Consider the following 16,901-nt stretch of genomic DNA (forward strand, 5'->3'; position numbering starts at 1 on the left):
GAAATCATTCAAAATCTGACATTTTTGTGTGTGCGGTTGGAGTTTGAAGGTGTGCGGTTGAAGGTTTTTGAAGGTGTGCGGTTACTGTGTTCAGCCAGGTGTGTGGCTAGAGTGTGTAGTTAGGTGTGCGGTTAGAGTCTGTGGCCAGGTATGTGGTTAGAGTGTGCAGTCAGGCGTGCGGTTGAAGTGTGTGGTTAGGTGTGTGGCTAGTGTGTGTGTGGCCAGTGTGTGTGCGATCAGTTTGTGTTGTTGGTGTGTGCGGTTACATTCATCTCAATTAACAAACTTTTGCTAGTTTCTAAAACATGGAATCTCAAAGCATGTCTGCTCATCATGATTTGGATGCTATTATGGGCACCACTACTCGAATTCCCCGATTGTTGTCAACAGAAGGATTTCCTGAATGGAAATATCGAATTGAAAAATATATCAAGATGAAGGATTTTAAATTTTGGAGAAGTATTTTGAGAGGTCCGATTCGTATCACAACAACATTGGAAGATGGCACCATAACTGACAAACAAGTTGAAAACTACACTGATGTTGATTTTGAAAGAGTCGAGGAACAAGAAAAGGCACTTGCTACACTTACCATGGCATTATCTTCGGAAATTGCTCAAGGATTCCGTGAGTATACATCAGCAAAGGCTCTGTGGGAAGCACTGATAGAAGTCTATAAAGGCAATGAAGACATGAAACAAAGTCACCAAGACATGCTGCGCCAGAAGTTCAATATGTTTAATTATGTCTTGGGAGAAACACTTGAACATCAATTGCAAAGGTTTATCATAGTCACCACAGAAATGAGCTCTGCTGGTGTGATGGTTACAAGATCGGAGATCAACAAAAAGCTGCTAAATTCTCTGCCAAAATCCTAGGATATGAATGTCTCAGTGATTCAAAAGACTAAAGATTTGAACCGATTGAGTTTGGCCGAAACAATGGCAATCGTCAAGGCTTGTGTTCTTGATGATAAACAAAAAGATATTAACCATGTCAATTCATACTCCACACCTAATCTTGGAATTCAAAACAACAACAACACCGCTTTCTCAACCTTGACTACCCATCAAGCTCCTCAAGCTCATGTTCCTCAAGTTCAACCCTATGTAACTCATCAGCCCATATCATACGCTATACCTCAAATGCAAAAAACTCAAGTCCCTCAATCTCAAACCTTAACTCATCATGTTGGTTCTAGTGTTGGTTCATCCATAGCTGCTTCAGTTCAATCTCATGGAATCAGTACTCAAGCTTCATCCTCAAACGAAAAGGAAGACAATCTGGCTCTCGCCACTGGTTTAGTAAATTGCTACAATGCGTTTGTGGCCAGAGAAATTTGCCCACAACTCTCATTTGCTGACCTAGACCAGATCCATCCTGAGGATGTGGAAGAGATGGACATTACATGGCAAATGGCCATGGCGGTATTCAGAGCAAAGTAGTTCTCCAAGAAAACATGAAAGAACAATTGGAGTGTAAATTCTAACAAGAAAGTGGGACTCAATAAAGGAAAACTGTGATGTTACAACTGTTATGAGCCTGGGCATTTTGCAAGGGAATGTCCAAAGCCAGATCAAAGAGAGAATTTTGTTCGAACCATGGTACCGGTGATCTATGTTAACAAAGGATCGTCTTCAAGCAATCAAACTGCTAACTTGGCAATGGTGGCCCAATCATTTAGCTGGGAAGATCAAATTCAGGCCCTAAATATTTCAAGACCAGAAAATACACATCTTGCTCAGAGCAAGGATTATGAGAGAGAAGAAATAGAGAAAGATCATGAAGAAAAGATGATGAATCTTCAATTTGCATTCATGGTGTAAACCACTCCAGAACCTTCCAAATCCAAGGTTCGTGAATTTGGTTGTTCTCAGTCGTGTATTAAAACTGTTAAATTCTTGTGAGACCAAATTGAAATAATCAAGAGAGAGAACGAGGACCTTAAATATGAGGGATACACACTTAGGAAAAATCAAAAGCCCTTAAAGACTCAATTAGAAAATAAAATAAAGGACTTTAAGAAACTACAAGAGGATTACAACAACAAATGCGAGAACTATGACCATCTCAAAAGAAAATTTGTTGTTGTAACCGCTGAACTTGACACATTGAAAAACCGTTTTGAAAATGCTGAATTTAATTTTGAAAAATTCGATGAGTCAAGTGAAACTGTTGCAAAAATGATCGAAGGACAAATGCACTAGGTGGATATTACTCATGGGAATCAGATAAAAGTTGGACTAGGATTTGAGAGTGTCCCCCCTCCCTTTAATCATAACTACACTGCTATTCCCTTGTCTCAAGAAGAGATTGACAGAGAACCTTACATGGTTTATAGAAATTCAGCTTCTGAACAAGCAATGCAATTTAATAATAAGATTTTGGATACTAACATTTCTACCTTAAGTGCAGAGTGTTCTTATAAGGACTTCAAAAATGGCAAACCTAGAACCTTTAATGGGACTAGGGGAGTCATGACACTAACTCAATGGATAGAGAAAACCAAAGTAGTCTTTGAAATCTGCTCGTGCCTGAAGGGAGCAAAGTGAAATTTGCTGCCTGCACCCTTTATAACCGAGGTCTCACATGGTGGAATGGCCATGTAAACTCAGTAACTCTTATAGTGGCTAATTCAATGAGCTGGGAAAATCTAAAATCGCTGATGATGCAAGAGTGTTGCCCGACGGGTGAAGTATAAAAACTCGAGCAAGAGATTACCATGACAAGTATAGACATAGCAACTTACACCAATAGATTCAGTGATCTAGTGATCCCATTTCCTAGAATGGTTGCTCTAGAGAGCAAGAAAATCGAAAGGTATATCTAGGGACTATCACCTCAGATTCAAGGGAGTGTGCTAGCCTCAAAACTAGTTACATTCGATAGTGCCAAACAACTGGCACAATCTCTAGTAGGTCATGGAGTGCGTCAAGGCTTCATGACTGCCATTCCAGAACAACCCAAAACAAACAAAAACAACAACAACAACAACAACAACAAGAAAAAGTCATGGAACAAAAGGAAGGGTCAATCTTTCCAAGAGCCTTCCAAGAAGCAACAAGTAGTGGCAGTTCATGCTGCTATTGTTCCTGCTGTTGTTCCTGTTATCCTACTCCAGCAAAGCAGTATGCTGGAAATTTACCGAAGTGCAACAAGTGTAATTTCCATCACACGGGAAATTGCTGCGAGATGCACTGTAAGAACGGCAACACAAAGGGGCACACTGCCCGTTTATGTAGATCACTTGCGCAACCGATCACTCAAGTTCCTGGCGTTGGAGTAAGTCGGGGATGTTATGAGTGCGGTGAAACTGGACACTTCAAAAAGGACTATCCAAAGGCGAGGAATGTCGGTGGTACGGGAAGAATATTGGATATTGGTCACGAGGAAGCTTTTGCAGACCCTACAGTGGTCACGGGTACGTTTCTTCTCAACAATTCATATGCATGCATTCTATTTGATAATGGTGCTGAGAAAAGCTTCGTGAGCCAGAAATTCGAACACCTACTAAAACAAAATTTCCAACCACTAAAAGATACATTCACTATAGAAATGGCTAACGGGAAAACTGAGAGCACTAACAATATATACATTGGGTGTACCCTTACTCTACATAATTTTTCCTTCCCAATCGACCTAATGCTGGTATCCATAAAAAGTTTCGACGTCATCATTGGAATGGATTGGTTAAATCCAAATCGTGCTAACATACTATGTTACGAAAAAGCTATTTGCCTTAACCTGTCATGTAACGAAACCCTTACCATTTACAACGACAAATTCGGCGCAAACCTACAAATCATTTCATGTATCAAGGTGCAAGAGTATCTTTGCAAGGAGTACTGTGCTTTTCTAGCTCACGTAGCAGACAAGAAACAAGAGGTGAAGGATTTCGAGAGCATTCCTAAAGTCTATAATATCCCCGACATTTTCCCTGATGATCTTCCAGGAGTTCCACCTGAAAGACAAGTCGAATTAAGAATCAACTTAAACCCTGGAGCTACCCTCGTAGCCAAATCACATCATCATCTTGCACCGGCAGAAATGCAGAAAACTAACTTCTTAGTAAAGGATTCATTGGACCAAACTTCTCACCTTAGGGAGCACCGGTCTTGTTTGTGAAGAAAAAGGATGAATCTTTCTATATGTGCATAGACTATCACGAGCTAGACAAGGTGACCATTAAGAACCGGTACCTTCTACCACGGATAGAAAACTTGTTCGACCAACTTCAAGGAGCAAGATACTTTTCAAAGATTGACTTAAGATCCGGGTATCACCAGTTACGAGGTTTAGAGGAATATGTTCCCAAAATAGCCTTCCGAACTTGTTATGGTCACTACGAGTTTGTAGTGATGCCTTTCGGATTAACAAATGTGCCCTAAGTGTTCATGGACCTGATGAACAGGGTGTATCGTCCATACTTGGAAAAATTCGTAATAGTCTTCATAGATGATATCCTTATCTACTCACGAAGTGAGGAGGAGCATAGCCAACATCTCTGACAAGTCTTGTAAATATTGAGAGCAGAGAAGCTATATACGAAGTTCTTAAACTAAGAATTTTGGATTAGGAAGGTAGATTTCCTAGGTCACATGGTCAGTAAAGAAGGAATATACATGGACCCATCCAAAATAAAGGCAATCGAGAAATGGTCAACACCCAAAACGCGTACAGAAATCCGCCAATTCTTAGGGCTTGTTGCTACTATCGCAGATTCATTAAGAATTTCTCCCGAGTTGCTTAGCCACTTATTTAGCTAGGGAGAGAAACAAGAAACGTCATTCCAAACACTAAAGTGATCCCTGTGAAGTGCACCTAGTTGTCTCTACCAGAAGGGACATAAGACTTTATAGTATACTATGATGCGTCTAATCAAGGGCTAGGCTGTATTCTTATGCAGCAAGGAAAGGTCATATCCTATGCCTCGAGACAGCTTAAGACACATGAGGTCAATTATACAACTCACAACCTTGAACTGGGAGCAGTGATATTTGCTCTGAAGATCTGGATACATTACTTGTATGGCATGAAATGTACAATATTCATGGACCATAAAAGTCTTCAGCATATCTTCGACCAAAAAGAACTAAACATGAGACAACGACGTTGGGTGGAGCTACTAAACGATTACGAATGCGAAATTCTTTATCATCCTAGTAAAGCCAATGTAGTAGCTGATGCCCTTAGCAAAAAAGAATACTCGACATGTCGAGTAAAGTCGTTGACCATGACTATCCATTCTGACCGAGATAGTAGATTCAACTCACGATTCTGGCAGTCACTGCATAAAAGTCTGGGAACTAGGCTGGACATGAGTACAGCCTACCATCTCAAACAGACGGACAGAGTGAGAGAAGGATTCAAACGTTAGAAGACATGCTTAGAGCATGTGTGATCGACTTTGGTAAAGCATGGGACACCCATCTACCACTAGTCGAGTTCTTGTATAATAACAATTACCATACTAGCATTTGGGTTGCTCCATTCGAAGCCCTCTATGCTCACAAGTGCAGATCAACTCTGTGTTGTGACGAAGTGGGTGAAATGCAACTGGCTAGAGGTTAAATTCATGACATCACTCTCGCTGGTCTAGAGATCATTAGAGAAACTACTGATAAGATAATACAAATAAGAGAACGACTTAAAGCTTCCAGAGACAGATAGAGAAGCTACGCAGACAATAGAAGAACACCCTTGGATTTCCAGGTTGGTGACCGCGTCATGTTGCAGGTCTCACCTTAGAAGCACATGATACACTTCAGAAAGCAAGGAAAACTAAATCCAAGGTACATCGTACCGTTCAAGATTCTTGCTAGAATCGGTCCAGTAGCTTACAAACTCAAACTACCTCAAGAACTCAGTAACATACACCCTACCTTCCATGTGTCTAACCTAAAGAAGTGCTTATCCAACGAGACTCTTTTTATCCCACTCGATGAAATCGAGATAAATGAAAGCCTCAACTTCGTGGAAGAACACATAGAAATCCTAGATATGGAAGTCAAGAGAACAAAGCAAAGCCGTATCTCGATAGTGAAGGCTCGCTGGAATGCAAAGCGAGGACCTGAATTCACTTGGGAGCGGGAGGATCAAATGAAACAAAAATACCTACATCTCTTTCCCTAGTCTTATTGTATCTCCATAGTCTTAAATTTCGGGACGAAATTCCCTTTAACGCGGGGATGATGTGACAACCCGTTATTTTCTATCTTGTGAAAGTCAACAAAGGTCAAACATATATATATATATATATATATAATAAAAGTTAATTTTGTTTTGTTAATTTAATAAAGTTAAATTAATAATGTTGGTATGTATAGACTTCAGTAAAAGTGTTGTAAGAATTTGAAGTAAAATCATCCAAAAAACCGAGAAGTCTCGCAAACCTTCTAAGTCTCGGACCGAAAACAGTTCTCAACCGAGAACCTTCGCATCTATACCCTTCTCCTCGCACCGCAAACCGTTTACAACCGTAAACCTCAGACCGCAAACCCACACCTCGGTTTATGTTCTCGGCCAAAAACCCACATGTGTGTCTATATATATATATATATATATATATATATATATATATATATATATATATATATATATATATATATATATATATAAGTTGCCCGAAAATCTACCTCATTCTTACATGTTTCAACCGAAAACTTCACCCACTCATCTCAAGAACACGTCAACCAAAAACAATTTTTTACTCAAGTATCTTGCGAAAATCACTTAAATCTTCAAAAATTCGTACCGATTTCTTCAAGTATTCATCAATTCTTTAGAAAATCATCATTCACTCTCTTGATTTCCAATCGAAAACACCCAAATATCACCAGTTTTCACGAATTACACGAAGAACACGCACAAACTATTCTAAGGATTACTGTAAGTCTTCTTACAATAATTAAGTATTGTTTAACACTTTAAACACTACTAGATTATCTAATTTATACTTAATTTTATGTTCATATAAATTAGGATTCGGTTTTTATCACGAGTTCTAACTTGGAGATTTAGCTCTACTACACCGTATCTTCAGTTGGAAACTCAGAAAAGGTGAGTACATACCCCTACGTTTTTACTATTTTTCACTGTTTAGGTGGGGGGGGGGGGGGATACAAGTCTAACACAAGAATATTGTGTTGACAAAGAAATGATTTCTAAATGTTTCTAAAACGACTTTAACTTACTGAAACAATTGTAAATATTGTTAATCTCCTTTAAATGTTTTATAAACTCTTTTTAACTTATATTTTTACCATAATCATATATATATATATATATATATATATATATATATATATATAAAAGGGTTAGGACTAATAATTCACTTTATTTCCTTTTCCTTCTTTGGATGTGGGCTTAGTTATTTGTTTGAATGTCATTTCAATTTATATATATATATATATATATATATATATATATATATATATATATATATATATGAATATAGAAGTTACTTCAATCAGATTTATTACCCTTTGTAACATGCTGAGCAAAGGGATACATTCTTGAAAAATTCATATCAAACAGAACATACATATAAATTATAATAGGTATAATTTATGGAACTTTCATACTATTTTCACTAGTCAGTTATACAAAGTTTAACAATATACTCTCGTACAGATATTTTACATTCAAGTATACTAGAAAAGGATCATACTACCAGTTCATTTATTTTAGAATGACTTTTCATCATTATTACACACGTAATCGTCAATATGGTTTTTGTGAGACAAAGGTCAGTCGGTTAATTATTTAAGCAATACTATTAAAAACCTGAAAATTATAACCAGAATCTCCCGACAGAGAGCGAGACAAATGTGTATAGATCTATACAGGATTGGCAATCCCGCACTTAGACTGTTTGCTACAGTTAGGTTGGTATTCCTATGAGTGACAAATGTCGTTACAGTTTTAATGCCCGTAAAATCACTGTATCAAGATTACTAGTCTTAGTATGGTTATAATAACTCACAAAAAGATATAAACAATACGATTAGTGTATGAATAAATAAACCAAAGAGTACAAATACAACGTACCAGTTTTACAATAATACGATTTACAATATAATACTACCACTTACAATTACAACTGGTGGAACCAGGCACACTCATAATTACATGGTTTTCAAAGAATACAATTACAGCATACTAGTTACAACTAAGAGAAACATCAACGATACAGAAAACATTCCTTTTTATAGTTTTATTGTGAACTAAAACTATTTTACATTATTTTATAGTACAACAACAACTACAAATAATGGTTTTATGGTATTAAAACTATTTTTCAGATATATTAGAAAATATTGGATTTTCTGGAACAATAAATATGATTACCATTTCAAGAAACAATCAACAAGCTTCTAAACATAAATACTTATGAACTCACCAACTTAAATGTTGATACTCTCTTTTCAAAATACTTGTATTCTCAGGGAACCAATAGAGAGGTACATTGCCTGGATTTTTGAGAAGACGAAGCAGTATAGAGTCATTTCTTCTATCTTTTGCTATATATAACTTTTGACGTCATATATACAATGACTTGAACACTTATGTAAAGCTTATACATTATTAATACAATGGTTGTTGTACTTTAATTACTATGATGCGTGTGTTGTGATACTTAACATGAAGTCATCCACCCCCGGACGTTTCCGCCGCTCCATTTTGGGGGTGTGACAACTAGTAAGCACAGGAAAGGCACAAAGTAAGAAGGATCAAGAAGAAGAAGAACTCATCCCGATGACCTAGGAGCCGCAAGGCCCTATCCAATGGTCCTAGCTTTGAAGGAATCAGGAGAATAGGCTATGTGATCAAACTCCCACATGATAATCACACCCCAACTTGCCAGTACAAGACCTAGAAGTAGAATAACATCAGCTATCCAACCTTCAATACCTAGCTAAATGATGTAGGTGCCTCGAAGACAATAAACAAAATATATATGGAATGAAAATTTAAAACGAACAAGTATCAATATACATTCTTAAAAATGGAAAACAAAAACGGACTGATCATCCGTGCCGCATAACATCATGGAGGAAAACACAATTGCAAGCCTCAAGGGCTCATAATTTCCCCTAACAAACGTGTCAATAAGGTCAGTAGACCGCAACTCCTGATCATGACACATAAGAGGCTTTAAAGCATCATAACCTTTCCCTCGAAACATATAAACTCACAGACTTCAAGGTGACGATCTCGATCTGGTTTCGATAACAAGGGCCAGGGTGCAAATCTCCATGGCTCGGGGCATAGAAAAAGGCCACAAAACAAAGACCTTTAGCTAAAAAAAGGACGTTCCAAAGAAGCAGGCCAACTAGGGTGTAGCACCTGATTCCTGGTATGTGGAAATTTGTATAAGTGTTTGCATTTTTAGCCTTGTACTCGACGAGTTGTAGGCCTGACTCGCCGAGTAGAGACGGGACCCGGGACACGTTTTAAGTTGGCGACTCGGCGAGTCCGTATTCTGGACTCGGCGAGTCACCACTGTTGGATGAAACCCTAAGTTTCAGGGGTTTGCACCCTATTTAAACCCTCATTTCCGCCCCAATCTCGCCCCCATTCACCCTCAAAGCCCTATATCTCGTCCAAGCTTTGTTTCCTTGTGAGTTTGAAGGTTTTAGTGTGTCCTCTTAAAGTTTTGGAGTGGGAAGAAGAGTAGATCAAGAAGAAGAAGAGGAGGTCAATCATCTTTGAGCTATCTTAGTGTGTTCCCAAAGGTATAACTCGTTTTCCCCCTTGTTTTCATGCTTATTGTCCCTTATAGCTCCATTAAAGTCCTTCTTGAACTATTTCCAAGTTTGTGTAGGTTTGAGGGTTCGTAATAAGCTGATTAACCTTTAGATGTAGGCATGGTTGAGCTCCAGGAGCTCAGATCTACTGTCTTTTTGGAACCATATTACATCAAAGCCCTAGATCTACCCATTTGGTGCATTTTAGACCCTAAAACCCTCATGGTTGCCTATTTACATGTGAAGTTAGAAACTTTACGTGTAAATCAAGCCCCAGGATCACGGATCTATGTATGGCCTGAGCTGGATTCAAGCATAATCGACTATATAGTAATTGCATGGTAACGACTCGGCGAGTCGTTCATCGGACTCGGCGAGTCGAGACGCGAGTCCCCGAATTTTCCCCCTTTTCGTTACGGCGAGTAGTGTAGTAAGTTTGGGGTGGACTCGGTGAGTTGGAAGCCGAACTCATCTATGAAGGAACTCGCCGAGTCAATGCCCTGACTCTGCGAGTTCAAGACAATCTTCTTAGATCAAGAACAGACTCGACGAGTTGTTCATACAACTCGGCGAGTCACAACATAAAGTGTTCATCGGATGAAGATGAACTCGGCGAGTTGTTCATACAACTCGGCGAGTAGGATGAAGGACTTGGACATCAGTTTAGAAGGACAACTCGTCGAGTCAACGCCTAAATCGACGAGTAGAGACGGGATAGAGGTCAGGCGATTGGATAGAGACTCGGCGAGTTGGAGAGCCAACTCGGCGAGTCGGGTCAACTGAAAGTTGACTCTGACCTTGGCTTATGAATTGGTCAGGGGTAAAATGGTCATTTTACCCCAAGAGACAGTTAGCAGTAATTGACTAAGTGTTTTGTGGGAATTATAGCCGGAGGATTTCCGGAGCAGCAGCAGACAGTTAATTTCCACACAGATCAGCAACTACATCGAGATGAGTTACCTTATAGTAGCGGTGGGTCTACGGCCACAATGCCGGCCCACCAGTAGGAGTTGTATGTAGATGATTGTCTCTGTGATATTCATCTAGGGATTACTACTACCTGTGTTGTGTTTATGTGCTAGTAACAGTAGGGGGAGATAGTCCCCAAGATATCTGGTCGATAGGGCCGAGGGGGTAGTCATACCCAGCCATGTTAGATAGATTCTGATATTGTGATACATGTTATGTGGTAGTAGTAGAGGGGAGAAATAGTTCCCCTGTATCCGGTCGAGAGGACCGAAGGGGAGGCCAGCACCCAGATATGCTAGGCAGTATCCGGTCGAGAGGACCGAAGGGGAGGCCAGCACGCAGATATGCTAGGCAGTATCCGGTCGAGAGGACCGAAGGGGAGGCCAACACCCAGATATGCTAGGCAGTGTCCGGTCGAGAGGACCGAAGGGGTAGGTCGGGCACCTAGATATGCCTGACAATTTATGTATGTTATGTGATTATATGGTATGTGGTACAGTGAGGGAACTCACTAAGCTTCGTGCTTACAGTTTTCAGTTTTGGTTTCAGGTATCTCTTCAGCTAAGGGAAAGGAGCCGGCGCGGTAGCAGCATGTCACACACACTCTTGTTTCCGCACTATGGATTTTCTGGGATGTACTCTGAAATATACTATGTTATTACCGGTTTTCAAACATGGAGTATTATTATGAATGTTTTGTAACGATGTTTTTACGTATTAACCTAATTTAAAAATGAAATTTTTTGCCGGTATTTTTGGGATGTTACAAGTTGGTATCAGAGCCCTGGTTTGAGGGATTCAGACACACCTTCGGGGGTGTTTGAACTCAACTCGAGGGATTAAAAGATTTTGAAAAAGAAAATGTTTTCTAAAAGGTTAAGTAAAGTGTTTTAAGAAGGAAGGAAGTGTGGGATGTGCGCGACCGGACGAGCTCAAGCAAGTATTCCCCAAAGTACCCATACAAGCTTATGTTGTGTTTATCAGTTTTAGTAGAGCAGCATGCTAGAATAGGACTAAGGATCTAGGAGTGATGCCTTATGTACCTGCTTTATGTGCTCCAGTGTATGAAAATTGCATGCTAGAATTGAGTAGACAGCAGTAGGATAGCCTGTTAGGTTATGCCTGATAGTATGAGTTTAGCTCTGTATGCTAGATCAGTTTCTCTCTATGAGAGCAGATTTGTTTGAGATTGTTCCCTTAGTTAGAATGTTGCTTGCTTTGTGCTTTGTGGGACTCTGAGTGGTTGGAGTTAGCCGTTAGGTGAATACGTCACATCACATGTGATCAGGGTTGAATAATCTTAGAGTGCTGGATTTGGCCCTATTGCGCAGCTCTCGTTTGAGTCTAACCGTTCTAGGGACGAGTCTGTTACTCGAAGGATTATCCGAGCCTCACCACATGTGATGGTATTCAGGTAATGGTTAATTGGCACTACTAAGAGGCCTTCAGCAGCTGAGGACCTGGTAGGGTGGAGCCTGAGATTTCCCTAGGGCAAGCCTAGGATGAGTATAGCGGTGATCAGCAGTAGTGGAAGGGATCTGGTGGAGTCGAGGCAGCCCTTGAAGAAGTTACGGATAGATGTGGAAGGTAGTATGGGCCCGTACTACTGAAAGTAGAGGATCCCTACCCGAACCAAGGGAGGCCAAGATAAGACCAGGGAACTTGAATTAGTTGTGATCCCTCAAGAAGTATCAGTATCACTAACGATTGTTATTAATGTATTGCAGTATGGTGGTACTATGATTGAGGCCGACAGATGGCGGTTCAGGAGAGAGGTCAGGTTCGAGATCAGGTTCCGAGCCAGTAGATGAGGGACTATGCAAGTTCATCGCGTCAAAGATCACCAGGGGTATCCTTGAGTCGACCCCCATTATCATCGGGTCAATCAAGGAAGGGATCATCGAGTTGATGAAAGATCGCCTCCGGGCATTCAGGAGCGACATGGGATCTGGCCAGTCGGGATCTCGCACACTGTCCTTTAAAGACTTCAGGAGCAGTGGTGCGCCGGATTTCCACAGGGTGAAAGACCCCATTGCCGCCAGACGATGCACAGTTGACTAGCTTTTGCCCCGAGGGGTCGAAGGTGAGGTATGCAGCAGGGTGTTTACGAGACCGAGCTCGAAACTGTTGGGAGTCAGTGGGTGACTCATTGGGAGCCCCAACAATTGAGGCTATTGATGGGTTTTGGTCATAAGACATCCTATGTGCTCATACAAACCCTAATGCTTGGATCTAGGTTTCTCTATTGTACATGCTTTGAATCCAAGACTATAAACCCTAATTCTAACATATGGAAATCAATATTAACATATAATTAGGTTTATGATATTACCTTGATTGTTATGTAGCAATAACAATCCCAATTCCTCCTTGAATTGACTTTGGAAGGCTTAGAGTCACAAGTGTCACTCCTCTAATGGCTTACAAACACCAAAAGAAAATGGAGAAGGTATAAAGAGAGAGGAGAGAGGTAGGAATTCATCCTTAGGACTTCTTGGGAAGGCTTAGACGAATTCATGAGCCTTAGGGGTTTATATAGGTGTAAAGATTAGGGTTTTAGTCCTTATCCTTATCTAGTTGCTTGCCCACCAAGCAACCATAAGATAAGTCTTAGAAACCCTTATCCTAGTCGAATTCTAAGGCATTATCACCTTAAATTCGTTTACCCTATATTTAAGATAATCCTTACCTTATTTTGTAACTATCACATAATTACAATTCAACCCCTCTAGTTTAATTAATCACACTTGATCACAAAATTAATTCTTAATTAATTATTGACCAATATTAATTAAACAAATATGATTTCTCCTTTAATATATTATTCTTATAACATATTAATAAATCATAATAACCTCTCTGTCTTTATTTATTTCTCCAATCAAGTTGCTTTGGTGAAGGCAACCCAAAAGGACCATGCACCATCGGGTCAAGTACATACCAAAATAGTTATGGACTTAGACACTAATCCAACAGTCTCCCACTTGGATAAGTCTAACAACTATTTTGCGTATGACTTCAGATCCTGATCTGCAATCGTAGCTTTCCAAAGCCGCTGTCAACTCTGATCCTATCAGATACGCGTGTCCTTAGATAAGGGATCATATATTCCTCCATTCTAGATATCGTATAAGATATGATTTCAAATCATTCTCTTTGTACTATATCTCGATTCCCGATTTATGACGACTGACTAATTGAACAAATCAAATTAGCCCTAGCTAGGCCGAGCATTTACGTTTGTCATCCCTAAATCATCGAGGGGCCCAAAGATATCGCTTTTATCCTACTTTGGATAAAAGGAATGGATAAACTTTGATACAATGCTTGCTTGCACTCACTAACCAAATCACACACAACAATATGTTTTATAACACGAAGTTACTAGTGCGTTTACATATTATCAATGTGCAACTGACTCGCAAGATACAACTCACACATCTCGGTTTCAAGAATATAAGATGTTATCGTCTCACTAATCACTCGTGATACAATTTCATGGAGTGATCCAAGTGAGCATGGGTTTAATCCAATGCTCAAATCATATTCGTAAGCACTCATGAACGTTGCAGCAAACATTTGCTTATGTCTAATACTCTTCTAGACAATCCACACACCAATTCACGACAGTCTTCATTGATACCTACTTCCAACATATGAACGACTGTGGCCCGTTCGAATAATTTGACTGTACTTAACCAATTAAATTATTCTGGAAGTCAAAACATGCAAAGTGAAACACAAGAATAATACTAATCCCATATGGCCTCAAACCTTTGAGCATAAATAAAATACCTTTTATTTATCACCATATCGATTACTCATTATTTGTCGTTTCGGTTAATCAACTTCTTACTTGAATTACAACACTTGTCCCATGCTTCTTAGCATGCACACAATGTTTACCTATGGTTCTTACTTTTGTGAAATAGATCAAATGGAACACATTTCCAACCATTCTCATTTCACAACTCCAAATCCTTTTTCCTAAGTGAAAGAATATCAAATTCTTGCTACTTATAGAATATGCTAGATTCTAACACTTTACGCAACGATCCTTTCGTAATGTCACTGCACCAAAGTCACAAAGACCATTTCCAATGATATTACAAAGTCTTCAATCAGAGATTGTTACAAGACAATTCCTTAGATATGATGTCTCTCACTCAAAGTACATTCCTTTGAACATCCTTTTGGTTAAAAGTTTCTAATCTAGACATAGATTTTCAATATTCAATTCCCAATATAGATACATTTCCATATTTTCCATATGACAACTTATTTTTAATAGAATCTTATCTATTCCTAATAATGTCGATATGGTCCATCCAATATGAGAACACTTCCATATCTTCCAATACTATACTTCCAATTACTCACAAGCGACCAATCCTCGTCGAACTTTGGATTGTCCTTTGATAGTTGTTTAATTATTTTAGTCAAAACCAATTCTAGTCCCTTTTCCCTCTAAATGCGCTCGACATTTGGAAAATTTTAGAATGGTCAAATATTAAAGCATTTGCAATCGATCCTATACCCGAAGCGTATGGGACACGACGCATAATGTTTTATTTGCTATGTTCTCAAAATTCGAATTGTGAAGAGGAATGCCGTAATCATAATCGAAATTTTAAGAACACACTATGTACCCTTGACTAAGATTATTAACATTTCTCAACCTAAGCCTTTAGATTTGAAATGAAGCATAATATTCTATCCCTTAATTATAGCAAAACAACCTTACAACCCTTACTACTTTGCAAGGTATAACTCTTGTTTTCTATAATTAATATTGCCAACTTGCAATACGTGCCTTAATAACCATACAATCATAACATTTATGCTCCCACTATCATGATGATTATTATAAAACATAACACTTATGCTCCCACTAGCTTCGACATGTATTCTTAAACATCTTAACTTCCAGAAAGACAATGCCTATTGAATTTCTTAAGTCCATGTTTCTAATACTTAGTGCTTTGATAACCTTTTATCAAGGCTTCTTGAACTTATACACCTTTGCCTTCGATAGTTCATATATGTGTCTAAACACTTAAGACTTATTGCCAAACCTCACAATTCAAATTATGGAAAGGGATACCGTAACCATAATTGAATTCGAGAATGCAATTTTACAATCACTATCTTCTTAAAACATTTCTTAGTGAAAGCATTTCCTCACAATCATTTTCATGAAGGAGGAAATCTTATGACACTTAGATTTTAAACGGTGTATGTGTTCCTATTCATGTGAATTTGTTAAAACCAAAGTTTACGACAAATTCAAACTCATATGGACCGAACTTCCTTAATCTTGATTTCTTGCCTTATGGTAGTACAGCTGCCCACCATGTCTTCCAAGTAGTTAAGTAGCTCACCTTTTCTGCATTCAAATGAGAACTCATAGGACTCACATGCATAATTTACTCGATTGGATTGGCACAGAAACAAAATAATGTCAACACGATAGGTTGTAAACCTCAACTCGTGTGCTAGTGATGATCGATAAGGTTTATTTGATTTGTTCTTGAAACCTTTCAAGACCATTAAGACTCCCACTTACTCCTTGACATATAAGATTCTCTTGTCAATAACCATTTCTTGACAAACAAATATTCAAGAGTTAGCGTAGTTTTTATCAGAACATTTCATAAATTGGTCCTAGTTGGTCTTTTTCTTATCCAAGACATCACAACTTTTCCATATTTGATGAATGCTATAAACCTTCTTAATACTTATCACTCAATGTCACAATCTTAACTTTAAGACTTGTTATTGGAACGAAGTATGATTGACTTTTTGATTTAACCATTTCTTCAATCCTTGATTCCTCTTCTTAAACATACAATTATACTAAGACTCACTTAGAGGATCAATTGAGATATGGTTCTTAATCATTAAGACCTATCATAAAGCATAAAATCTACTCTCCCTTCTTCTTAGAATGGAGAAACTTTTATCTTTCTGCCTACTTGATTCTTCTTATTTGTTCTGCTATTGATCTAAACCCTTTAATCAATTCAGAATTACACTTAATCTTGTAAGTATAATCACCTTTAATAAATCATGACGAATATATTTGTTACTCTTATGGTGAACTTGATCAACACACAACTTTGTGTACTCGATCTCCTAGTCCTTTACTTGACACTTTGTCAATGAATTAGTCTAATTTCCAAA

General features: G+C 38.7%; 2 protein-coding genes across 2 annotated transcripts; both read left to right on the top strand.

The window, feature by feature from the left end:
• Positions 1-305: 305 nt before the first annotated feature.
• On the top strand, positions 306-878 carry LOC145067880 (uncharacterized). Its single transcript, XM_079014916.1, has one exon. It carries the CDS (start codon positions 306-308, stop codon positions 876-878), a length of 573 nt encoding a protein of 190 aa, XP_078871042.1.
• Positions 879-3,555: 2,677 nt separating this feature from the next.
• Positions 3,556-4,125, top strand: LOC145067881 (uncharacterized). The gene has a single exon (XM_079014917.1). It carries the CDS (start codon positions 3,556-3,558, stop codon positions 4,123-4,125), a length of 570 nt encoding a protein of 189 aa, XP_078871043.1.
• The last annotated feature ends 12,776 nt before the right edge of the window (positions 4,126-16,901 follow it).

Source organism: Lactuca serriola, chromosome 8 (assembly GCF_051521515.1).
Source record: "Lactuca serriola cultivar US96UC23 chromosome 8, Lser_US96UC23_V15, whole genome shotgun sequence".
Classification (NCBI taxonomy): Eukaryota; Viridiplantae; Streptophyta; class Magnoliopsida; order Asterales; family Asteraceae; genus Lactuca; species Lactuca serriola.